The 27,184-nt window shown below is 43.7% G+C and overlaps 1 protein-coding gene across 3 annotated transcripts in view; it reads left to right on the forward strand.

Moving 5' to 3' along the window:
• Positions 1 to 27,184, forward strand: part of LOC126249700 (spindle assembly abnormal protein 6 homolog) — a 256,468-nt gene that overhangs the window by 47,209 nt on the left and 182,075 nt on the right. For 2 of the 3 annotated variants that reach the window (XM_049951376.1, XM_049951378.1), the window contains one exon: positions 10,643 to 10,811. The exons of the other annotated variant lie outside the window; for it this stretch is intronic. In XM_049951376.1, coding sequence (XP_049807333.1) covers positions 10,643 to 10,811 — 169 coding nt within the window. The remainder of the gene's footprint in view (positions 1 to 10,642; positions 10,812 to 27,184) is intronic. 3 annotated transcript variants of the gene reach the window in all.

Consider the following 27,184-nt stretch of genomic DNA (forward strand, 5'->3'; position numbering starts at 1 on the left):
CTGCATATGTGAAACTGTGTGTGTGTGTGTGTGTGTGTGTGTGTGTGTGTGTGTGTGTGTGTGTGTGTGTGTGTGTGTGTGTGTTCCCGTCTTTTCTGAAGAAGTCTTTATGTGAAAGCGTAATATGTAACAATCTTTTCATTGTGCCTGTCTGCAACTCAGCGTGTCCCCCCAGGGGCCTCACCACTCTTTGGCAGGTTCATGCTTGGCTACCACAGAGCCTCAGCCTTTGCAGCTTCTTTTCCCTTCCATGCTGCATGTCTGTCCTCTTGCTATTCTTTTTCCAATCCCTTAGGGAACATATCTGGGGTGTTATTGGGAATGTTCTGCATAGTCTGATGATGTAAGAACAGTCTCACCACTGTTTTTCGCTCCCTTTTCCTTTCTTTGTTTCCCTTCTCCTCTTGTTCCTCTGCTTCGGCATTTGAGGTGCCTCTTTTTCTTCTTCCTCCCTGTGCACTCCTGAAGGCCGGCCTACGCGTCTGATGTGCAGCATGTGACTGGGTATCATGTAATCCCCAGCTCCGGCTCAACAGGTAGGGTTCACATGTACCCCCTGATACAGGCCAGGCCCAGGGAGGGGTGATTGCTTGAGCTGCAACCTTCCCAAATTGCTGATTGGTCCCCCTGTCAGGTGTTTGGGAGGTGTGACATGAGGTGTGAACAATCACTTAAGGCGGGTGTGCCCCCTTGTGAATGGGCGCCCCCAGTTGGAAGGAGCGCGCCATCAGAGACGCTTGTAGTTGTGGGGGGATTTTCTCGCGATGAGCCAATCATCTTCCCAATTAACGTCTATGGAACGTAAACATAATGAGGCTAACGATTCAAAGACCCTTCCCGCTGCACCACAGTTCCTCTTAGTCTCATGTACTGAAGACACAGTCCATCCTTCACCACAGTAAATCCGTTTATTATTCAGAAAGGAGTTGATAAAATGCTGGCCCTTTGAAATCCTCCTCTCGTTTACAGAATGCTACTTTTCTTTTGGAGACTACTTCTGATTCTCAAGCTCATCAACTGCTTGCCGCCTCATTCATCCGCAGCTACTCTTTTTGTGTCGAGGCCCAAAAAACTCTGAATTCTTCCCGTGGTGTTATTTACACTAGGCTTCTCGACAGTCTAACCGAGGCTGAAATCCAATCTTACCTCTCTGATCAGAGTGTCGTTGGCATCCATCGGATGGTGGAAAAAGGTAGATTCCTCCTTAGTGTCCACCAGCACTCTTTTTCTCACCTTTGATAGAGAGGTGCTTCCGTCCAAGATCAAAGCAGGCTATGTAATTATCACAGTCCAACCATACATTCTGAGCCCAATGCGCTGCTACCAGTGCTATTGTTTCAACCACACTAGAATGTGTCCACAGCTCGTGGTCTAGTGGCTAGTGTTGCTGCCTCTGGATCACGAGGTCCCAGGTTCGATTCCTGGCCAGGTTGGTGATTTTTCTCTGCCCAGGGTCTGGGTGTTTGTGTTGTCATCATCATCACCATCATCGTTTGTGACAGTGGCTAGATTTGACTGTGAAACAAAATTTTACTGTGTAACTGTTGGGACTTTGTACAGGTGCTGATGACTGTGCAGTCATCATCACACTAGAATGCCTTATCAACACCCAGCCAAATGTGTAACTTGGGGTAGGGATGTGCATGAGGGCGATTGTCTGCCTCCTTCACCCCTCTGCATCAACTGCAATGTTGGCCATGCTGCCTCCTCTCGGGATTGTCCCGTGTATCTTGATAAGCAGGCTGTCCAAGAGATCCGAGTAAAGGCAAAAGTGCCTTACCCAGTCACTCAGAAGTTATTGGCTAGTCACAAACCCTGCATTCTCCCATCTGGAACCTATAGTTCTGTTCTGTTACCCCTTGCTCCATTAAGGACGTGGGCACGTAGACATGCAACTTCAAATTCAGCTCTGAGGTTAAGGTAGCATCACTATCCCCTCATCCAGCTATGCAACAAGCCTCGCCTCAGGAGGTGGAACCACCGGCTACACAACCAATAGGCTGGAAAAGACAGGAGTAGTACTCCCGTGAAGACTTCCTACGTCCCTCCTGCCAAACAACCTGTCCTTCCTCTGCTAACTGGAAAGGCTTGAAGTCCAGTAAAGGCAAATGGTTTTTTCTTTTGCCGACTCGAAGACCCTCTTCAACGGTGTTAACACGTGATACCTTAGTCCGGTCGGGCTTCGTGTCGCCAGTGCGCACCACCAACCATTTTTCAGCGTTGAACTCCACAGATCACCAGCACATGCAAGCTGATGCTTCTGTGGACCCCATGGAGCAGTCCCTTGGTGGACTGAGTCATGCTGTGGTGAAATTTTTGCACGGAGACATGCTCTCTGCGTTTTTAGCTGGCGTCCTATGATGGCAAACTGCATTAATTATAAACAGATGCATGCAAAGTGTTGTCGCGTTCTTCAGGATAATAAAAAAGCTAGCTGGGTTTCAATCACTAGTTGTTTTAACCGTTCCACTCCCGCTTCTCTCGTGTGGGCCAACCTCTGACGGCTCTCTGGGACCAAGATCGATTCCCCAATTTCTGGCCTGACAGTAGCACACGAGGTTATTGTGTACCCTATTGCTATCTCCTACACCATGGGCCGCCATTTTGCAGAAATTTCGAGCTCTTCCCACTATCACCCTGCCATTCTCCATTGGAGACGAGCAGAGGAGGCTTGGACTCTACCCTTCTCTTCTCAGAATCGTGAGTGCTACAATGCCACCTTTACTATGAGGGAGCTAGATCATGCTCTCAGTTCATCCCGATCCTCTGCTCCAAGGCCAGACACTGAGCACATTCAGATGTTGCAGCATCTTTCTCTTGTGGGCCAGCACTTTCTGCTTAACACATACAGCCACATGTGGGCAAAGGGCACATTTCCCGGATGTTGGTGTGAAGCCACCGTCATACCTATACCTAAGCCCAGTAAGAACAGCAACATCCTTCTAGCTACCGCCACATCTCTCTCACCAGGCGCATTTGCAAGGTTATGAAACATATGAGTCAGGCCTGGCTGGTGTGGTGGCTTGAGTCTTGCGATTTACTAATGACTATACAGTGTGGATTTTGAGTGTCGCTTTCTGCAGTTGACCATCTCCTTACTTTGTCCACCCATGTCATGAATGGTTTGCTGTGGAAATCCCAGACTGTGACAGTGTTTTTAGATTTGGAGAAGGTATAAGACACCTGTTGGAGAACTGCTATCCTGCATACTCTTTACATGTGGGGCCTCTGTGGCTGCCTTCCCTGTTTCCTTCAGGAATTTTTTAAAAGACCGAGTTTTCAAGGTGCGTGTGGGTTCTGCCTTTTCAGACACCTTTATCCAGGGAAACGGTGTGCCTCAGGGTTCCATCCTGAGCGTCATCCTCTTTGCTATTGCCATTAATGTTATAATAGCCTGTCTCCTGCTGGGCATCTACGGCTCCCTTTTTATTGATGATTTTGTCATCTATTTCAGTTCTACACAGACCTGTCTCATTGAGTGGCGTCTTCAGCGATGTATTGACGTTTTTCCACTGACAAAACTGTCTGTATGAATTTCTGGTGGCACAAATGGTTTCTCCCACCATCTTTACATCTTGGGCCTGTTGTTCTTCTGTACGTTGAAACTATGAAATTCCTGGGGTTCATGCTCGATAGGAAACACTCTTGGTCCTCCCCACTGTATGTGGTCCCTCAGTGTCCTACATGTCCTCAATGTTTCAAATAACTTCCGGGAATTCAGCCAGGTAACACTTTCAGCAACTGCTGATATTTTGGCTGGAGAACACCCGGATGTTTTCAAGGCCAGTTTCCCAGTGGGAGTGAACCCTTCACCACCCTGGCTTTGTGAAGCGGCCCATGTTAACCTTGGCCTACATTCGCTACTCCAGCCTCAGTCTATTGTCTTCAGTTTGACAACCTTCGCATGGAACTACCCAATAGTATCTTTGTGTATACAGATGAAGGCTCTCGGGCTGCCCATGGTGTCGGGTGTGCCTTCATCATTGGTGCCCATGTCTTTTGATATCGACTTCAGGCACACTGATCAGTATTTACAGCTGAGTTCTTCGCCCTGTATCAGGCCACGGAGTACATCTGACGACACAGGCTTTTCAATTGTGTCCTCTGTTCAGACTCTCTTAGCACTCTTCAAAGTCTACGTGCACTGTACACTGCCCATCCCCTAGTCCAGGAAAACTGTCACTTGCTCACTCTTTGTGGAGCCACTGTGTTGTTTATGTGGGCTCTTGGTTATGTTGGTCTATCAGGAAACAATGCTGCTGACGCTGCTGCCAGGGCTGCAGTCCTCATACCTCAGCCCACTCTTTCTTATATTCCCTCCGATGATCTCTGTGTTGCCGTCTGTCAGGAGGTGGAGTCCCTTTGGCATCACCACTGGTCCTCCCTTCACGGGAATAAGCTCCAGCTTATTAAGCCTCTCCCTGCAGCTTGGACGATCTGCTCTTGGCCCTCTTGCCAGGAGGAGGTAATTTTAACTAGGTTTCGTGTTGGGCACTGCCTTTTTAGCCATCGGCATGTGCTAAGTGACACTACCACACCTCTCTGTACACATTACGCCCAAGTTTTAACTGTCCACCACTTCCTGATGGAATGCCCATTTTTTAACCATTTACAGTCCCACTTGGGTGTGCCATTTGAGTTATCGACTGTTTTAGCAAATGGCGTGCGGGCTGTCAACCACGTTTTACTTTTCATCTGCCAAAGCAATATGGTGAAAGCCATTTAATTTTTAGTCTTGGACCTCCCTTTCTGTATGGTGTCTTTCTTATCCCTTTCTCCACGTCCCTGTTTTTTGCGGTCTGTTCTGTCAATTGGGACAGACATATAGTCATTTTTTGACTCCTCTCTGTCTTTGTGTTCTATAATTTCGACTTAAGTGCATATGATCCCAGTTGTTTTTCACCCTAAAAAAAAAAAAAGCACCCTCAGTATGTCATCTTTACAGTGAGTAGCAGTCCATCCTTTTCAAAATTGTTGATGGACTTTCAAGTGATAATTTACATAGACGTCATGATGTTAATGATAGGATTTAGGAATTATTGCTATAGGTGGCTCACGAAACTAGATTGTTTCCTCAGCTTTGAGATCTGTAAATTATCATGACTTACTTCATACCGCCGGCCGCTGGTGGCCGAGCGGTTCTGGCACTGCAGTCTGGAACCGCGCGACCGCTACGGTCGCAGGTTCGAATCCTGCCTCGGGCATGGATGTGTGTGTTGTCCTTAGGTTAGTTAGGTTTAAGTAGTTCTAAGTTCTAGGGGACTTATGACCTCAGCAGTTGAGTCCCATAGTGCTCAGAGCCATTTGAACCATTTTTTTTACTTCATACCAACTATCAACTATCTTCCTTCATCCAGGTATAGCCAACCAAACTGCATGTTATATGATTGAGTGAGAGAGAGAGAGAGAGAGAGAGAGAGAGAGAGAGAGAGAGAGAGAGAGACTGTGATGCAGTGGCCACATTACGGGGGGTGGGGGGGGGGGGTGGGGGGTGGGGTGGGGTGCAAAACACTCTATTGCAACATGTATGATACAATACACACAAAACAGGCACGCAGTTGCAGGAAATGGAGTTTTATTTAAGACTTGTCAGAACAGCAGATGCTTCTTTGGCTGTCATCTATTCGTTTGGCACACTTTGTGCCAGGTAAGCTATTTTTATTGAGAAACCTACTTGAAATGTACGTGAGTGAGTGTCTGTTGCAGTAGATTTTTGATGCAAAAAGTGGCACAATTAATTAATTAATCCATCCAAAGATCATCTCACAATGATATAGGGTTTGTCATGATGATAAAGTGAAAACGGGTAGCTCAAATACACTTTTGCAGAAAATGTGTAAGTATTCATCTATGAGGATAGGACAGGTGGTCACCCGAGGCCTTGATGAAGAAACCATTGCGGAATTTGCCTGAAATGAAGTGGTAAAACCACTGAAAAAATTTAGATGGCCAGACAGAGCAAATTCCATTCTCCTGAATATCACGTCAGTGTCTTAACTGCATTGCCTCATTTAGTTGGTTCCTGTTAGATAATTGTCTTTGGCTTACACACAAGTTGCTCCATATAACACAAGCCAATGAAAAAGTTTTATTGAATAACTTTTTTTACTTTGATAGCTGATCTTTTAAATATTTTTTTGAGCTGAATCCAAATCTAGCCTTAGTTTTTTTTTGTATAACCCATAGTTTTTGAGCAATATGCTTTTTGTTATATAGTATAAAAATCCTATGCTATACGGTAAATGGGGAAATTAATGAAAAGCTTTGTCGCAACATAAGTATGGTTTGTATTTACAGTAAGCTACTTAAAACAATGATGTGTGTTAATATAGGTTTCGCTTGTCAGCTGTAATTGGTTTGTATTTTCTTTCTCTTTTTTTCTTTGAGGCTTCTTGTGTAGCTTTTTCTACTATGAGTCGCGTGCTAAACTTTTCAGTGAAGTGACTAACAGTAGTCCCCCATCATGTTGGTGTTCCAGCAGCCTTGGTAGCATTTTCCCATCACTTTAATGTCCTGGTGAAAATGCTCTCCTTGCTTCTCACTAACATCTCCCATAGTGTCCGGGAAGTAATAAAGGTGACTGTTCAAAAAGTGAACTTTCTGGCTCATTAAACATCCTAAAGTTTTAAACTTCTTTAACAGTGTAGCTATAATAGAAACATATTCTGGGTCCTTTTCATGTCCTAAGAACTTTGTAACAACTTGCTTGAATGATACCCATGCTTATTTCTCATTTAAGGTCATTGTGGATTCAACGTTAACATCAAACATCAATTTTCTAATGTCAGGTCCGACAAAGATGCCTTCTTTTAGTTTAGCTTCTGAAAGGTGTGGAAACTTTTGACAGAGATACTTAAAACATGGTCCATCTTTAGGCAAAGCCTTTACGAACTGTTTCATTAGGCCTAACTTTGTATGTAGGGGTGCTAGGAGTACATATTTTGGATGTGACAGGTTTTTGCGTAGAATGTTCTTCTCACCAGGTTTTAAAGACTCCCTCACAGGCCAGTTCTTTGTGCACCAGTGTTGATCCCTAGCCGTGCTGTCCCATTCACACAAGAAACATGGAAATTTGGTAAAGCCACCTTGCTGACCAAGGAGCATGTGTGTTACTCTTAGATCACGACATATCATCCAACCATGAGCTGAATATCCACTTTTATTTAGCACTATTTCTAAGTTTTCATAGCTTTTCGTCATATATACAGGTATAGATGCATACATGTTACCGTTGTGTAATAAAACAGCCTTTAAACTAGTTTTGGATGAATCAATAAACAGCCTCCAGTCTTCCTTTTTGTATTCAATACCAAACTTATTCATCAGATTGGGAATGTCTGAGCATTGCACTAAATCACCTTTTAGTTGAAAAAACTTGAAAAATTGCTGCTCTCTCTTTCTATACATGTATATGCTGGTTCCAACTGCCAGTAAGTTCTTTTCTTTTAATCTAGAGCCAAGCAATTCAGCTTTTTCTTTCGTTAAGCCCAGATCCTTAACTAAATCATTAAGCTCGGTATGAGTAAACAAATTGGGCTCTAGACTTTCTGTATTACAATGGAATTCATCATCATCTGGTTCATCTAAATCGCATTGTACATCAGAAAATACTTCTATTGGAATAGAATTTATATCATCTGGTGGTTCAGGAACCGGCAAATCTACACCATGCCCTACTGGTTGGATGGCGAATGGAAGGTTAGGGTAGCTTATTACCTTCTTGTTTTTCAAATTATGACCAGTAATATAAAGACTGCAAAAGTAGGAATCATCAGAATGATTTCTTGGCTCCCTCCATATCATAGGAACAGCAAATCTAAAGGCTTTTTTCTCCTTTTTGGACCATTTTCTCAGATCTCCAACACACACATAACATACCTTATGCGGCACCTGAGATTTATCTTGATCACCAAGTTTAAATCCAAAGTATGATAGATAAACCTTTTTCACAGTCTGTAATGTTTCTTTGGTGTTTTTTAATCACAAATTCACCACAAATATAACAAAAACTGTCTGCAGAGATTTTACAACCACGATTAGACGCTGTACTGAGCACAGGTACTGGAAACAGGAAAGTGAGGTTATGTTGACAGTAAACAAAACACCATCTATTACAACAAAAATGGAATTGACCTTTGTTTGCCAGCAAATGTTTTTCAGCAGTGCTACCAACGCCATCTACATTAGTTACACCTCCTTTTTAAATTTTAAGTATATTAAAGCTGTAAAATTCTTTAAAAAATCGTTTAATTTAATAAATTTAGCTGTAAAATGTGAAGAAATGGTGGGTGATGCAGTTTTTTAAGTATCATATTTGGATTTCCCACCCTAAAAAACATAAGAATCAGCAAAAAAGTTTTTCCATCGTTGGTCTGTGTAGTTTATAATGTGAAAGCGTTTTGTGCTTCATCGCTGCACCCAATGACAGCTGCTGAAGACTCGTGGACTACAGACGTGTTGCTATGCTTCTTGGACTCCCTCGTGTCTGTTCGGAAAACTGCCTTCAGGTCTGCAGACAAGCAACAGTGTCCCCGTGCATGTCCTTGTGTCCTCCCATCTGTCTGCCTGAAAAACTGAGTCAGTGTTGCCCATGACGAGTGAGATGTTGAGCTCAAGAGAATGACAAGACATTAGTGTCATGCAATGTAGCTCTTAGCACTTTGTTTTCATGTAAAAGCATTACATTGTGGTCATGTGACATAGTGTTGTTGTTCTTCCCTTTCATTATTAACTACCACACTGATTCCTTGAAGTAATGTTTGTGTAGTACGCAGTATTTATGAAGAACATTTTAGCTGCCTTTTTAAATGGACATGTCCATAAATTATCTTTACAACTTCAGACTTTAAAGATCTTTAAAACTATACTAGATATTAAAAATGTTTAACATGTGATAAGATAACTCATAAAGTTTTGTTTCCTCATTCATACACATCAGTGTGTGCCATAACCTCTTAGGGAAGACGTTGTGCACTGTTGAGCATCTCATTTCCAACCCTCTGGCGGTCATATGCACAGGTTTTGTTGGACTCCTTGCAAATGCCTGCAGTACCTTGTCCACAATGGTGTCTGAAACAGATGGGCGACTTGCCCCCCCCCCCCCCCCCTTTTTTATGGAGAACACTATCATTTTTTCATAAATGACATATGCCAAGCCCGAATAGTTGGTCAAGACAGTGGTTGCCTTCCATACTGTGTTCGAAAGTTTCATTGCATTTGGGCAACGGATGTTGTCTGTATGAGCAGGCCCCACACTGATCTATCTCTTGTGGTGTCCACATTTTATCTGGTTTTCAAGTTCAATTTTGTGTCAAAACTGGGTTACCTGAAAGGTAAAAAAAATAAATAAATAAACTGAGTTATCTTATCAATGCTGAAAACCATTTGTTAATATCTAGTATAGCTTTAAAGTTACTGAAGTCTTAAGTAGTAAAGACAATTTATGGACACCCATTATTTTAGTAACTTTTTCATATCTTAGGGAAATTTATTAAAAAATTTGAAATGTCCAAAAGGGCACTTGTTCCAATGTTATGTATAGCTATGTTAACGAACAATCAAATTCATACCTAAAAATTATATATTTGTTACAATATATAGATTTATTGTCTATGCTCATTGTGGCAGAGTTGTGTTCCCTCATTATGTTGAAGTGCATACTGTTTTTCTTCCTTGTGTTAAATGTTAATATATTATATACAGCTCAGTCGAAAGCATCTGTGAGGGTTTCATTTGGTTTTTGTAAAAGAAGCTCTGGTGTTTAATCAGTGACTATCATATTGCTATGTTCAGCAAAGAGAGCTTTTCTCCACGTCTTGTATTGTCAGGAAAGTCATTGAATATGTTAACAGAACTGGACCCAATACACTACCTTAAAGAACACCTGTGTGTGTATGTTTATTGTCTGGCAATTGCTGTACTAAAAATTTATCATCAACAGACATGTGACCTCTGTCTACCTTTTTTGCATCTTGTTTCCCAGGTAAAACTGGAACTACTTGTTTGCTATTCCTTGTTCGCCAAGTGCTTCTAGTTTGTTTAATACTATTTTATGGTCAACAGTGTAAAGCCTTTGACAAGTCTTAGAATATGCCCAGAACACAGTCATCCGCCTCATTAACTTCAAGTAACACTTTCGTGAACTGTGTAAATGCATATATGGTCATGAAGGATGTATTACTGGGTACTCCACTGATGTAATGGTTAATCATCTGTTCCACCTTGCTGTCTTTTAGCAAATACGAGTTACTGACTCAAGTTCTTGTCTTAACTGTTGATGTTTAATTGCCCACTGCTGTTGTTCGTAGACAGTAATTTTTCCTGCACTGATGTAAAATTTCAATAGCGGTTTTCTTTAAGTTAGGCAGTTCCTCATCATACTGAGTCTCACTACATGTTGATTGATGACTGTTTACTGTGTGCAGAGTCTATAATGGGATGGTAATACTAGGTACCAGTCACATGTTCCGCTAAGGATTCACAAAGTGCTCAAAATTCAAGGATCACTCAATTTACCTAATTTTAGAAAGTGCATGTTGTTGTTGTCGTTTTATGTTTACTTCAGGTGTTACTGTTAATATGTACTGTTTTTGGAGCTCTAAATGACTAGACAGAGAGTATAATCATAACACTGTTCTTCCAGGTATGTTCTGCGTATTGAAGAGAACATTATGTATGAGAAAAGAGAAACTTTGCTTAAAATTATCGAGATAAATGACTTGAGGCAGATGACTCACCTCTACATTAAAATACAAAAATGTTCAGAAGATGAAGTCAAGAAGATTGTCACAGACAGAATAAACTTGCTGCAGGTGGGTGGGTCTATTTCATAAAATAAAAATGTTTCTGGATTATTTGCAGTGCCTTTTATATCTTGCATTTCTCCTTTGGAAAATGCGCAAAACCTTCTACTGAAGATTGCTGTTTTTTTTAAAAGGAATATTTGGTCTAAACTTTCCTCTTAAATATACAAGTGTATCTAGAGTGCACATTACTGTAACTGAAGGATTCTCGTACACAGCTTCATGAAGTGACTGAACACTGCAGGTATTCTGAATTAACACTGTTTAATATGAAAAAACTATTTGAAGAATGTCTGCTAAATTTTTTGGTCTACCAGCAGTTGGATAACCAGCAGAATAAAGTTGATTTATTCAGTTAGTTGTTAGTCTTCCTTCTTATGTTCTACAAGTCAGACTCTGTGAAGCTGTCAATTCAAAGACCTAATGAACATACTTTACTGAGAGAGTTAATCAGCTGAGTGTGATCTTCTATCACATAATGATTCCAGTCAATTATTTTAACCTCACTTTGAAGGAGATTTTTGATGGTAATGTATCTATGTCCTACTCACAAGGAACTCCTTGAGTATGAGGTCACAATTAGTAAGGCTCATTTGAAAGTGTTCTGTTAAAAATTATGACAGGAAAAATATTAGCTGCTAATGACTCACCATGTGCAACGGGAGGGTGAGAGAAAATGACTGTCTGGGAGGTGCAGAGATCAACCTTTATGGGATGTATGTAGTACACTGGACATTGTTGACATTTAACAACCATGAAAACCAAATGAAAAATGTCATGCCACAGTGATCAAAAAGGTTCACACCATCAAGATCAAGGCTGAACTACTTGATAGTTATGAACCGTACAGGACGTTCTGTTAGGTATCCATCCGTAAGAGTGTAGCTACAGATAGTGTGATAGTATGTTTTATAGGTTTGGGAAAAATAAACGTCCAGAGGCTGAATTTGTCCAGTGGTTCCAGGTGGTATGAATTGCAATGTCGTACACTTCCCAGGGGGAATAGTTTGCTCTAAAGGAGTAAGATTTTTATAAGCAGACCAGGAATCTAACAAAAGCAAGTTATTTTGACTAGCTGTTGGCAAGAAGCACTGCTCATATCATATTTGTAGTTCTTACGCCCATCTTCCCCACTCTCGTTTGCTGTGACATAAATATTCCCTACTACCCTTGCAAAGTCACGCACATGAGAAAGATTTTTAGGGAGCAACAGCACTTCCAGCTTCTCTCTGCACAATAAATAACTTTACAGACAATTTAATATCCAGATTAACAATTCTCATAATTGTATACAAATGTGTTAAGGCATTGGTGTTAGTTGATCTTGATACAACTCTGTGGATACCGAAGTACATGCCTGGACATCGCATACGTATCATCAGACTTAGACACTGGAAGTTTCTGTTAGTGCACTCAGTTTTCAGGGTATGTGGAACAGGGTATTATACATACTAAATAAATCTTCAAATGTGCATTCATTAGACTGGTGTTACTTTCTGGATGACTCTTTTATAAAAAGCAATATCACCTGCTTTCTTTTTGCCCCGTGTGGCTGTCTAAAACCTGCTGGAAAGTGTAATTGCTTTCTAGCAAACTTGGTATCTTGCAGCCTTTATTTTCTGTGAATAGTTAAAACATAACGTATATAATGTGCTAATTTTCATGCACTTCTCAAAACAGCTACACATATGAATTTAGTTCTCCCTCAAAGTGCGTAAATACATCCATTTTTGGTTGTGCTTGTGCACTAGAGTTACAAAATGGACTGGAGGGGACATCACTTTTTTCTGGAAGTTCATAACTGCAGACATTACGTGAAGTCTTAAAGAATGACACTAGCAAAATAACATCACAGGACCTATCTCAGATCCCCAAGAAATTCTGGTCATAGTCAGTGTTCAGCTAATAAATGAGGCAGGAATAGAAAAATGAAATGTCAAAACAAAATCTATGATGTATCTCCCTCCCTCCCTCCCCTCCCCTGGAACAATTGAGCTTGCCAAGGTGAGGTGTTTTGCATGCCTTAACAATACTATAGGTGCAAGCACGACGTAAGTTATTTGCGGAGAGGCCAGACTAACGTGTGGTTCCTGAAGAGTGGCAGCAGCCTTTCCAGTACTAGCAGGGCCAACAATCCGCAATATAGATTGACCTGGCCTTGTTACATTAGCCAACATGGTCTTGCTATCATGGTACTGCAAACAGCTAAAAGCAACCTTTCCTGAGGGCATACGGCTCTGTTTTATGATTTAATGGTGGTGTCATCCCCTTGAGTAAAATATTCCAATGTTGAAATAGCCCACCCTTTGGATCTCTGGGCGGTGACTAATCAGGAGGATAGCGTTATCAGGAAAAACAAAATTAGCATTCTACAGGTCACAGTGTTGAATGTTAGAAGCCATAATTGGGTAGGTACTTAAAAAGGGAATTGGATAGGTTGAAGTTGGATGTAGCGAGAAGTAGTGAGAATTAACGAAGTGCATTGACAGGAAGAACAGGACCTCTGGTAGGGTGAGTACTGGGTTACAAATACAAAATTAAATAGTTTAAATGCTGGAATAGGTCTAATAATGAACAAGGAAATAAGAATGTGGGTAAACTATTATGAACAACATGGTTATTTCATCATAGAAGGTAAGAACACCCATCATAATTTTAAAAGTTTATATGCCAACTATCTCTACAGATGATTAAGAGATTGGAGAATGTATGATAAGAGAAATTACTCAGATAGTTAAGGGAGACAAAAATTTAATTCTTAAGGGCACCTGAAATTGATGGTAGGTAAATAACGAGAAGGGAAAATAGTACGAGAACATGGACTAGGGCAGCTTGAAAGGGGAAGCAGTTACAATTTGGCGCACAGCACAATTTCATCATTGCTAACACTTGATTTAAGTATTTTGAAAGAAAGTTGCACACTTAGAAGAGACCTGGGGACACCAGAAGGTTTCAGATAGAGTATGTAATGGAAAGACAGATTCCAAAACGAGATTTTATACTGCAAAACATTTCCAGGGGCATGTATGGGTTTTGGCCCATTATTTATTTGTTAATAACTGCAGGTTGAAAGTAAATATGAGTCATGGATAAATCTAAAGAACCAGAGTTTGTTGAGAATTCCAAAGGGAGCAGTAGAAATTGAGTCACTGAAATGGTAAAGAAGTGCAATAGAAATAGAAAGGATAGTTTTGAGAGATGAAATACTGAAGACTGACAAGAATCAAATAGGCAGAAAGACAACTAGTAAAAATTCCTGAATAATGCAGGAGATATTGAATTTAACTGAATAAACTAGAAAATATACAAATGCAGCAAATGAAATAGGTGAAAGGGAATACAGAAGTCTAAAAATGATATTGACAAAAAGCACAAAATAGCAAAGCAGAAATGGATAGAGAATAAATGCAAAGCTTTAGAAGCATGCACGACTATGGGGAAAATAGATTTTGCATTTAGGAAAATATTAAAACCTTGGGAGAACAGTGTCAAGAACTCAAACGACAAGCCAGTATTAATCAAAGGAGGGAAAGATGGAAGTTGGAAGGAATGTATGGAAGAGCTATACTAGGGAAATTAATGTGGAGCACAATATTGAATAAAAAGAAGAGGAAGTACACTCATGCTCATAAATTAAAGATAATGCTGATACATGGTGAAACAACGCTCTGGTGGGCAGTTTGCGGTTTTAAGTCACCTTGGGGTATGACCATGTGGTGCATTTGACCTGCGGTCATCGCACGGTGGCGCTGGCAGCAGTCCACATACGCAGAGGTGTGTTGGTGCATGTCAGAGTACGGTGCAGCGAGTAAGTGTGCAGATGTTTTCAGATGTGCTAATGGTGACTGTGTGTTGAAAATGGCTCAAAGGACACATATTGATGACGTTATGAGGGGTAGAATACCAGGGCGACTGGAGGCTGGTCAAACACAACAGGTCATAGCATGGGCCATCCGTGTGCCAGAAAGTGTGATCTCAAGATTATGGCAACGATTCCAGCAGACAGGAAACGTGTCCAGGTGCCACAGTACGGGACGTCCACAGTGTATAACACCACAAGGAGACTGATATCTCATCATCAGTGCCTGCAGATGGCCACGGAGTACTGCTAGTAGCCTTGCTTGGGACCTTACTGCAGCCACTGGAACAGTTGTCTCCAGACACACAGTCTACAGACGACTGAACAGACATGGTTTATTTGCCCGGAGACCTGCAAGGTGCATTCCAGCATTCCACTGACCCCTGGTCACAGGAGAGCCCGTAAGGCCTGGTGTCAAGAACACAGTATACGGTCATTGGAACAGTGGTCCCAGGTTATGTTCACGGACGAGTCCAGGTGTAGTCTGAACAGTGATTCTCTCCGGGTTTTCATCTGGAGTGAACCAGGAACCAGATACCAGCCCCTTAATTTACTTGAAAGGGACCTGTATGGAGGTCGTGGTTTGATGGTGTGGGGTGGGATTATGATTGGTGCACGTACACTCCTGCATGTCTTTGACAGAGGAACTGTAACAGGACAGGTGTATCGGGATGTCATTTTGCACCAGTATGTCCTCCTTTTCAGGGGTGCCGTGGGTCCCACCTTCCTCCTTATGGATGATAATGCATGGCCCCACCGAGCTGCCATCGTGGACTAGTACCTTGAAACAGAAGATATCAGGAGAATGGAGTGGCCTGCCTGTTCTCCAGATCTAAACCCCATTGAGCACATATGGGATGCTCTCGGTCGACGTGTCGCTGCACGTCTTAAAGATCCTAGGACACTTCAGGAGCTCCGACAGGCACTGGTGCAAGAATGGGAGCCATAGCCCAGCAGCTGCTCGACCACCTGATCCAGAGTACGCCAACCCGTTGTGCGGCCTGTGTATGTGTGGCTATGCTATTAATGCCAGTTTTGTGTAGTGCCACATTGTGTGGTACCACATTCTGCAATTATCCGTAATTTATGAGCATGAGTGTAGATTAAGATAGGAGACATGATACAGTGAGGAGGTTGCGACAAAACACTGAAAGATCTAAGTCAAAACAGCGCACCTGGGGTAGATGACATTCTATCAGAATTATTGAGATCCTGGTGAGGTCAAACCACAACAAATCTATTCCACCTGGTATGCAAGATATGAATCAAGTAAAATACCCACAGACTGCTGAAGAATGTGATAATTACTATTCGAAAAGCAGCAGATGCTAACACTTGTTAATATTACAGAGCTGTCAGTTTAATAAGTTACAGCTGCAAAATACTGACATGAATTACTTACGGAAGAATAATAGAAGCTTCTATTGAGGAAGATCAGTTTGTCTTTCTGAGAAATGGAGAAATGGCATGATGCAATGCTGCTTCAGACACGGGCAACCAATTTGGCAGGTTGCGTGTGTAAAGCTCATTTGCAACTCCCCCCTCCACACACACACACACACACACACACACACACACACACACACACACACACACACACACACACACGTACGTTTTTGAGAAAGCTGCCTCTAATTTTTCATCATATACGTGGGCTGTAAATGCATTTATTCCTGAAATTGAGAAAAGAAACTTTTCTGACTGCCACTTATGTTTGCGTAAGATAAATGCTGTTGGCATAGTGACAAAGACATCTTGATGCAGAACAGAGAACTTGTTTGATTCCCAAATGCATACTACAGGCCCACTTGTCCCTGTTACGAAATTGGTAGAAGTAGCACAGTTAATGTGGTAAGTAAATCAATAAGGAAAAATAACACAGTAGAGAAATAAATTTTTCAGATAATTTGGATTAGTAATTAAAAATTTAATCACGGTCATCTTACAGTGGCTCTTTCCTCACTCTGTTACATGTCCTCAGTTTCCTTCGAAGAACTAGGTGGATGGTAATTATCGTATAAACATTTGAAGCAAATTTAGTCCTGGCACCAAGAACATTTAATGACTGCAGGCATCACATAACTACATCATTCCTTCTGAAGAGTCAGTGAAAAAAGACTAGCTTTTCATTTAAAAATATTTCTTTTTCAGTAGTTAATTTTGGTGCATAGCATCTATATATTAACAATACCTGAAAAATTGTTGCTGAAAGCTGATCTCAAATTACAATGTGAATAATTATTGCCTCTATGCAGTTGTGCTATTGCTGTTGGTTTCCAGAAGCGAGATTACAATTTTTAAACCTCGAAGAAAAGTTTTTAACTTGGTGGTAAAAATAGACATCACATGGCTGGTACACAGGTGTGCAGTTTGGCAGCATTACTTCTACCATGCAAGCCAGTTAACCCTCGACATACATAAACCTGCTGCATAAGTGTAAGTATTAGTTTGTCCATCATAGGAATGCTGTATCAGAACTTGTAATGGCAATGTATGGTTTTAAAATATTCCCAAAGATATGTTTTGTGAATTGAAATTGTTGGTTTTCCGGATTTGGAGCAAGTGACAAACATTTTTTTTTTACGAGTCTGTTAGCGATTGATCTCTACTATACCTGTTAGTTTCTTATGAGTACAGGAAAACTTTAGCCAACAATTTTCCAGATGGCGTGATGGAATATTGTGCTATGTGTGAATGTGTTATTTCATGTATACTACCAACTCCAACAAGAGTTCGTATTTTTCCTTTATGTGAAAACGTGTGTTAAATACATGTCTCTGCAGCAGTCTTACTCAAAATTTTTGCCATATAAGTCCTATTCAGCACCTTGGGACAAGGGCCAGATAAGGAAACTAGTGGTTTGTGGACAGAGATGAGGAGGAACCTCACCTCAGACAGGAAAACATGGAACTTTTTAACCCCGAAAATAACTGCAAGAACCTCCTTTTCCACCTACGAATAATTACGCTGTGTAACAGAAAGCATCTTTGATGTGTAAGCAGTTAGCTGTTCAGTGCCGTCTGGGTTCCGATGGGACAGGATGACACAAATTCTGTGCTGGGATTTGTCACAGACCAATGTTAAAGACATACCTGGCATAAAGGAAGCTAGTCAGGAAGCAGAACACACACTGTTGAGAGTCTGGAAAACCCATTGGCAATCCGCAGACCAGACAAAGTTAACATACTTCTGCTGAAGTCAGTTAAGAGACTAGCAGATATGAATGGCCTGGGGAATGAAATGAGCATAATATGAAATCTTTCCTAAAAGAGACTGTAACTCCTTCAGTTTCTTGGTTGCCGGAGGGTTGACAATGGCCTTGATGTAGTTGTCCGTGGGGATAAGACCATCTTTACTAAGCACACGACCCAAACAAAACACACCTTAGGGGAGAAAAAACTGTACTTCCCCAGATTGGAACAGAGGCCATTTCCAGGAGGCATTGAAAAACTGGCTGAACGTTTCATAAATGCTCTTCCTGAGTAGGGCCGTCAAGATAATGGATGCAGCAGGAAATGTCCTGAATCAACTGCTCCAAATACTGTTGGTAGACTCCTAGCACATATGAGATTCCAACAGAAAGTGATCAAACTGGTAAAGTCCAAAGGTGGTGTTGAGGACCAGGAAAGTCAGAGAATTGGTGACCAGTGGCAACTGCAGATAAATACTGCGAAAGTTGATGTGGGAAAAATACTGTCTAGGAAAATACTGGCTACCCCTGATCCTCCCACCCTCCTGATAACTTCACCAACAACTCTGTTTGCCACAGAATGGAGTATGAATCTGGGACAGATTGCATGTTGACCATCTGTTTAAAATTGTTGGACTTCTGAATCACCACCAAAGGGTTGGCCCACTGACGCGATGAAATAGGAAAAAATAACTTCCTGAGCCTGCCAATGCTGCAACTCAGCCTTTACGTCGCTGCAGACAGTGAAGGGAATGGGCAGGGACAATAAAATTTGGATACAATGTACCCATGTTGTTGATGTGATATAATGTTGTAACATTAGAAGCCAGGGTTGCCTGATGTGGAATAGTTTATTTCATGACCAGTTTTGACAGTAACTAGATGTCATCTACAGATTATCAGATCTTCCAGAAGTATAACTGCACATCAACCTCATCAACATACTGAGAACATGCTCTAATTACAATAATACAGCTCACACTGGTTTGCCAAATATATAAAACTTGCCAAATAAAATATACCTAGCACAAGGGAGGATTTCAAGAGCAAAAACAGCAATATCAGTAAACATGATGCATCTTATAATGCGCAGAGAGAATTGCACCCACATAGGAATGTTCTGTTTACTATAAGACAAAATGTGATGGAGTGACCACTGCAACTTGAGGCATCCCAAGAGCCTGTACGTATCTAAGTGCTGTGCTAGTATTAGTCTTAGTCACAGGAAAGGGGAATTTTGTTAAAATTCAGTAAAGGCGAGGTTGGGCGAAGAAGTCTGGGGCCACTGGCAGTGTGTGGTAATAGTCGGCAGCCAGGAGGCCAGACAGGGTAAACATGGCACAGAGCTGCAGCGGTGTATTGCATGTATGATTTGTTTGGAGTGAAACAACAGTGAGGCAGGGAACTGCAGTGTTGCTTTAATTTATTGCGATGTATGAGGGAAGGCAGTAGGCCAGAGCCGGGAGTGGCGATGTGTAAGTGACTGATGTATGAGAATTTACCCCTGCCATAGTTTGTCTCTCTCTCTGACACTACGTCAGAAGCGAGGGGAAAAGCAGTATGAATAGTCAGGCACTTTTAGCTTTGGGGGTGTGTGCCAGGTCAGTCGAGAGTCGGATTGGACCTGTGCTGGTCTACACTCGTAGGGGCCAGTCTGGCAGCGATGTTGTAAATATTCTGTGTAAACCTGTACTTTGTTTCTGTGTACTTGTTCGGGCTGTATTCTGCCTCCGGGGACACAACACGGGAGCGGGACGGAACGGCAGCCGGGTACTTGCCTGAAGGAGGGCAGTGACAGCAGTCTGCAGCGGGTCCAGGATGGGCCACGTTCACTTCCCACCTGGCGTACCAGAGTCTGGGCAAGGCGTACGCTATGGGAGGTGTGGCAGCGCTGAAACAGTGTTAAGGACAGCGGCGGGTGTTGCCATCCAGCAAGCACCACTAGTGGTAAGTTTAGGCACGACATCCAGGAGGGCGTGGGTTTGAGTCCGGTCCTGTCCTGGGAGCAGCAGTGGCCGAGGGCCACGGGTGACCAGTACAACCACCTTCGTCCCATGGTTGGACAGAACAGGTCAAACGGGGTGGAGGGCGCTGGTGAGGACCAGGGACTGTTGCAGTCTCCGAAATCGCGGGCAGCTACACGACGCCAGACATGACACCTCGGTGGGCAGCGACCGGGCGAGCGCGCCCGACTTCCATTGTCGGGCAGTCTTGATGACCGCAGTAGCAGTGTCGTCAGTCCAGGAGTGCTGAGACAGCCGGACTCGCGGAACAGCACGCGGGCGGCTTGCCGACATTACGCTTCTGTAAACTAGCTGAATAAGGGAATACTTCTGAATACCGCTGTATCACTCTGCAGTGCCCCTTGACGCTATTGAACTTCGTCGGCCTCCTGATGAAATACGGCGTGGTGGGTCCCGGCTTCAGCTTGGCCCTCTGGAGTCCCGGGTTCGACCATCGACGGTCTGCAGTATAAGTTAATTAGACTAGCTATTGCTCCTTTGTCTACATAAAATTTGACTGACTCCTCATCCAGTGTCAACCTCATCAAAATATGCTGGGGCAACACATACAGGTCATTAGAGACAGTCCCAGAGTTGATTGAAAACAGCAGAGCATCCAAAGACTGATTCACGGCACATTGACTGTCGCAGACAGTTGATAAATGACCTAGGTGCCTGCATACCCCAAACATGGCCTCCATTGTGGCAATTAAGTAACAAATGACAACTGGGGCAAGACTGTTGCCTCACCCAATGAGCAGAAGGAGAATGGCATCAAGGACGCGAAAAGCGCATCTGGTGGAAATTGTGACACTGCGGATAGCGCAAACCCACCGAGCTCAGCATCAGTGAGAATGGTCAGCAGTGCTCGGCAACTTGTTGGGAAGCGAGGCCACTTGGGTTATTGTGTGGGGCACTGGGCGTTGGTTATTGTGCACATCCAATTGCACCCCCTGACAATTTTAAGAAAGGATGTGCTGCTATTGTAAGCTCATGTGATTCTGCAATTTGAGTGTTTGTTAAAGAAGGGTTGGACATGGCCAACACCCTAGTCTCAGCTGGGGCAGGAACTAACCCGACAATCACGTTCTGAATTAGTGAGTCTGAATAAGAGGTAGCACATTTTGGACACTCAAAATGACACTTGCATGAGAGGCCATGAAAATCGGTGATCCAGGCCACATGCAGCTACCAAGGGTGCCTGTGATGTTGGTTAAACTCTAGTAGTGCTCCCACCACATGTGTTTGATGGCCAAAATACTGCATAAGCACCTGACAAACTTATCAAAGGGAAGTGTCTCGGGCTCAATGGAGGGCTTCAAATTTTGGACAACGTTGTGTAAACCTGCACTGCTAGACAATGTAAGGCACCCTTGTCAACATGATCAACAGTACACATTACCTGGCAGTGTAGCAAGAACTAGTGCAGGCAATTCTCTCACCTTTCTTTCAACTCACTGAAACTGGCAAACTGTGTTGCGGGTTGCAAGGGCAGTGCAGAAAATGGAACATTGGGTGCCTGTCTCCCCCCCCCCCCTTCCCCCTGCCCCATCATACCCCCACTGGCAAGGGTGTAAAACAAGTCCGCATTTTGGGTTATCAGTGGCTGCTGCTACTGCAGTTACAGCTACAACTGTTGCTGCTTCTTCTGAAAGTGTAATTGTTCCTGCCAGCATTGCAGAAATCCTGGGTACATGATGGCCCAAGTGAGCACTAGGTAAAGGGAAAAGAAAAGTAGGGGTGTCAGATGCATGAGAACGTCCTTCGTTGTCGCTTTGTGTCTGCACAGGCATGACAATGCCGCTTCACTACACGGTCAGCACAGATACTTCACAAGCTGACAGGGGCTTGATGTTGACCAGGGAATGGAACCTCCTAAAGTAATAAACTCACTGTGTGACTCCGAACCCATGTAGAGGTGAACACATGTAGAACTCAGAATGTGGCTGGTAGGGATGGTTAAGGCCAAGCACTCAGCACAACACGTAGCACAATATGCTAGGCGAGGTCTGCGGTGGTCGAACTCACAGTAAACACTGGCCTGCCTGGCCTGCTGCCACCTGCAGGTAAACACTTCCACTAGCAGGTCTTCCCATGCTACATGTTGTGTGCACCATCCATGACAGGTTTCCATGCTATCCTGCCGGGCTAACCATGCCAGCTCATATGCTTCCATTGTGATGTCCACTGCCAGGGATACTAAAATAACATTTAGAGATTGAGAGAGAGATTTTGACAATGATGAATGGAATACTGTCTTTAAAATTATGGTGGTATATAGGGATAAAATACTGGGAGCAGCTATTGGAATTAAGACATAAAAAGGAAGCAGTAGCTGAAAAGTGAGTAAGACAAGGTTCTAGCTTATCCTCACTGGTAGTCAATGTGTACATGGAGCAAGCAGTAAGAGAAACCAAGGAGTAATTTGGAAAGGGGACTGAAGTTTACAGAGAAGAAATAAAAACTTTGATGTTTGCTGACATCATTGTAATTCTGTCAGTCAGCCAAGACATGAATTGAAAGGAGTGGGTAGTGTTTTGAAAAGATGTTATAAGATGACCAGCCATAAAAATAAAACAAGGGTAGTCTAATCTAATCGAGTGATCCTCAAATAATTAGTTTAGAAAAATACACATCAAAAGAAGTAGAATGGTTTTGCTATATGGGTAGCAAAATAATTCGTGGTAGCCGAAGTAGGGAGGATATAAGAAAACTGGAACTAATTTGAAAGGTCTTCCTTAAGAAGACAGATTTGTTAACATCTAGAATAAATTGAAGTGTAAGGGTGTCTTTTTCTGAACATTTTTGTCTGTAGTGTAGCCATGTATTGGAGTGAAATGTGGAGGATAAACATTTCAGACAGCAGGAGAATAGAATCTCTTGAAATATGGTGCTACAGAAGAATGTTGAGGATTAGATAGTGATGTGGGATAACTAATATAGAGGTACTGAAGAGAATTAGGGAGGAACAAAATTTATGGCAATACATGACTAAAAGAAGTCTCGGGCCTTTGTCCCACTTCAGCGTGGGGTGAGCCGTGGCACTATGGATTTGGCAATTTTGGTATCAGAGGGTGACCGGATGCCCTTCCTGTCACCACCTCATACCTGCCGTGACGGAATTAGTGTACCCCAGCTGTCTGCGTCTAGTGTAAGCCATGAAATAGTGTGAACATATTCAAATGTCTGCGAGTCTTGTAAATGAGGCAGGACGTGGGGACCAGCCCGGTATTCACCTAGTGTGAGGTGTAAAACCGCCTAAAAACCACATCCAGGCTGGCCAGCACACTGGCCCTCATTGTTAATCATCTAGTCATCCTCCCTATAGGCAAAGGCTCCACCACTGCTGTGATGGATTGCAGTGGCTACCTGACAGGTCGTTTCCACCACCTGCCTGACTACTCCACCTACAAACTCTGTCATAGTGATCCCAGCCCAAAACTTCAACATAACTTCCAGTCTTTACTGGAATCCTTGGGGCTTGTCGCAGAATCTCTCCCCTAAGTCCATCTCTCTCCTCACCCCAACGGCACACCATGCACCTGGGTTCTCCCCAAAATCCGTGAACCTGATAGTCCTGGACACCCTATTGTGGCTTCACCATTCTCACCCCTTTGCCTCCTGAGCCTCTACTCGTCACTGTTGATGCCATTTTACTATACAACAACATACCTCACATTCATGGCCTTGCTGCTATCGAACATTAACTCTCCCTATGTCTTTCAGACTCCACACCCCACATTCCTCTTACACCTTACCAACTATATCCTGACAAAAAGATAAAAAAATTCCATAGCACAGAAATGGGCACCTGCATGAAACCCTTCTATGCACCATTTCTGTGGGCTAGGGAACCTATCTACCCTCACTATCTGGTTCATGTTAATTGATGATTTGCAGCCTCAACATATTTTGTTCCCTCCGCATCACCTGATTCTCACTAACCCAACATGCCACCTCTCTAACGGTTCCATCCCTACCACTGTCCACATTAACCCCACCAGCCACCAACAGTACCTGTATTTTGACAGCTGCCACCCCTTCCACACCAAAAAATCCCTCCCATACATCCTGGCCACCAAGTGACAAGAACTCCCTTTCCCCCTGCGGGTCCGGGGGTTAGAATAGGCCTGAGGTATCCCTGCCTGTCATAAGAGGCGACTAAAAGGAATCTCATGTTTCAGCCTTCATGTGATGGTCCCCCTGTGTGTTTTGACCTTCATTTTTTAAAATTTTCCCAAAGAGCGAACCAACTGGGGAAGGGCGCTTTACATGGTGCATCATGTCCATCGAGCATTGAGATCTTTAGCCCACTTTCTCGGCGTTACATTGCAGTCCCGCTCGTTCTCCATCTCTTTGGCGAGGACACCTTCCTGGGTGTGTTTTCCACCATGCACTATGCAATGTCACTTTCTGTGCCGATGATGACTGTGGACTTCTTTGCACTTCATATCCAGCATGGTAGCCAGTCCATTGTGGTGGGGCCACAATGTACCCTGTTGGTTGTAGCCCCCTGACAACACAAGGATCACTCTGCCGATGCCTGTGCCATTAACTCCCCATGTATGCCAAGGAGTAGATGCCCGTCGTCCTGGGGCATTGGGACTCCCGGCAATGGCCATCCTGCTTGGTGGTTTTGCTGCGGCTGGGTGGTGCCCGTGGGGAGGGCACCTAGTCGGAGTGGGTGGCAGCAGGGCGGATGACACGCCATGAAGCGTAGTACGTCATCTCTTGCTGGTGGTCTGCCACCAGCAGTCTCTAAGCAGGCAAAGTCTAACTTTAATGCTAAGAAATACGATCCCAAGTCGTTCCCCTCCCTGGCCACACCATGGAGGAATGCCAGGCTAAGGATGGCAGTGAAGCTTATTCGCCCCGGTACCTCATATGTACGAGAGTTCATGGGGAATCATTAATGTCCATGAAGCCTCAGTCTTTTGTGGAGCATTTGGAGGACAAGTTTGGGGAGGTGGAGGGTGTTGTGGTTGGCAGGAGAGCCAACACCGTGTTACTAGAGGAGGCCGAAATGCACGCGTTTTAGCTCACACAGGCTGGCGTGAGGTCTGGAACAGGACAAGGAAATTAGAATTTAGAAAAACGGACGTAGCTGGTGGAATACTTAACTTTAATCCATTAATGATGAATGTCGGTCTTGACGGTACATGATTCACAATATCAATAGTAACTGATAATGGTGCCTTGCTAGGTCGTAGCAAATGATGTAGCTGAAGGCTATGCTAAACTATCGTCTCGGCAAATGAGAACGTAGGTAGGCAGTGAACCATCGCTAGCAAAGTCGGCTGTACAACTGGGGCGAGTGCTAGGAAGTCTCTCTAGACCTGCCATGTGGCGGCGCTCGGTCTGCAATCACTGATAGTGGCGACACGCAGGTCCGATGTATACTACCGGACCGCGGCCGATTTAAAGGCTACCACCTAGCAAGTGTGGTGTCTAGCGGTGACACCACAGAGGGCTTGTCCAAAATGTGCTCTGGGTCAGTTTTGATAAAAACAGCATCCTCTACCCAGTCACGGGCATTACTCGCTTGTGGAAAGTTGGGGGATATTTCTGTTACCATCACGCCTCATAAGAGCTTTAATATGGTTCAGGGTATTATATTCCACAGGGACTTTCTTTTGCAGTTGGATGACGAGCTGCGCGCCAATTTAGAGCGGCGACGTGTTCATTTCACCGGGCACGTCCATCGGAGTCAGAGGGATAACCAGGTTGGCACTGGTGCCTTCATCTTGGCCTTCTAGGGTGACACATTGCCCGAGAAGGTCAAGGTGATGGTCTACTGCTGTGACGTAAAGCCATGTACCCCTCCCCCGATGTGTTTGAAGTGCTGGAAGTTTGGTCATGTGCCTTCCCACTGTACTTCCAGCATCACATTCGAGATTGCAGACACCCATCGCATCCCAGTACTCAATGTTCCCTGCCTCCCATCTGTGTCGACCGCGGAGAGCATCATCCACCATGCTCACCAGACCCGTAGATCTGAATGAGGGACTATTTTACCCAAGAGGACGCCATCATCATTTAACCATACAGTAAAGCTGCATGCCTTCGGGAAAAATTACAGCTGTAGTTTCCCCCTTGCTTTCACCCATTTGCAGTACCAGCACAGCAAGGCCGTTTTGGTTAGTGTTACAAAGCCAGATCAGTCAATCATCCAGACTGTTGCCCCTGCAACTACTGAAAAGGCTGCTGCCCCTCTTCTGGAGCCACACGTTTGTCTGGCCTCTCAATAGATACCCCTCCATTGTGGTTGCACCTACGGTACGGCCATCTGTATTGCTGACACACGCAAGCTTCCCCATCAATGGCAGGGTCCATGTTTCATGGGGCCTTCCATAGTCGTCCCCCCCCCCCCCCCAATATCCAGGAGAATGGGGTCCTGTAGGGCTCTGTATTGAGTGTATCACTATTTTTAGTGCCCATTAATGGTCTAGCAGCAACTGTAGGACCATCCGTCTCACCTGCTCTGTATGCAGATGACTTTTGCATTTTGTACTGCTCCACCAGTACTGGTGTTGCTGAGTGGTGTCTACAGGGAGCCATCCACAAGGCACAGTCGGGCTCTCGCCCAAGGCTTCCAGTTTTCGGCTGCTAACAAGGGAACCTCCCCATCGCACCCCCCTCAGATTTAGTTATAAGTTGGCACAGTGGATAGGCCTTGAAAAACTGAACACAGATCAATCGAGAAAACAGGAAGAAGTTGTGTGGAACTATGAAAAAAAATATGCAAAATACACAAACTGAGTAGTCCATAGACAAGATAGGCAACATTGATGACCGCGTTAGCACAGGAGCGCCGTGGTCCCGTGGTTAGAGTGAGCAGCTGTGGAACGAAGGGTCCTTGGTTCAAGTCTTCCCTCGAGTGAAAATTTTAATTTTTTTGTTTTCGCGAAGTTATGATCAGTCCGTTCGTTCACTGACGTCTCTGTTCCCTGTAATAAGTTCAGTGTCTGTGTTTTGCGACTGCACCGCAAAACCGTGCGATTAGTAGACGAAAGGACGCACCTCTCCAATGGGAACTGAAAACATTTGATCGCAAGGTCATAGGTCAACCGATTCCTCCACAGGAAAACACGTCTGATATATTCTATACGACACTGCTGACGGCATGTGCATCACATGACAGGAATATGTTGTCGACCCACCTAGCTTGCACACTTGGCGAATGGGTAAAAAGATTCTTCTACCTTGCCTGATTTAGGTTTTCTTGTGTGTGTGATAATCACTCCCAAAAAGTGATGAAAACAAAAGAGTTTGTCAGATAATAATTGTCTGAAAATAAAAAATTAAACTTTTCTCTCGAGGGAAGACTTGA

The sequence above is a fragment of the Schistocerca nitens genome, chromosome 3, assembly GCF_023898315.1.
Source record: "Schistocerca nitens isolate TAMUIC-IGC-003100 chromosome 3, iqSchNite1.1, whole genome shotgun sequence".
Classification (NCBI taxonomy): domain Eukaryota; kingdom Metazoa; phylum Arthropoda; class Insecta; order Orthoptera; family Acrididae; genus Schistocerca; species Schistocerca nitens.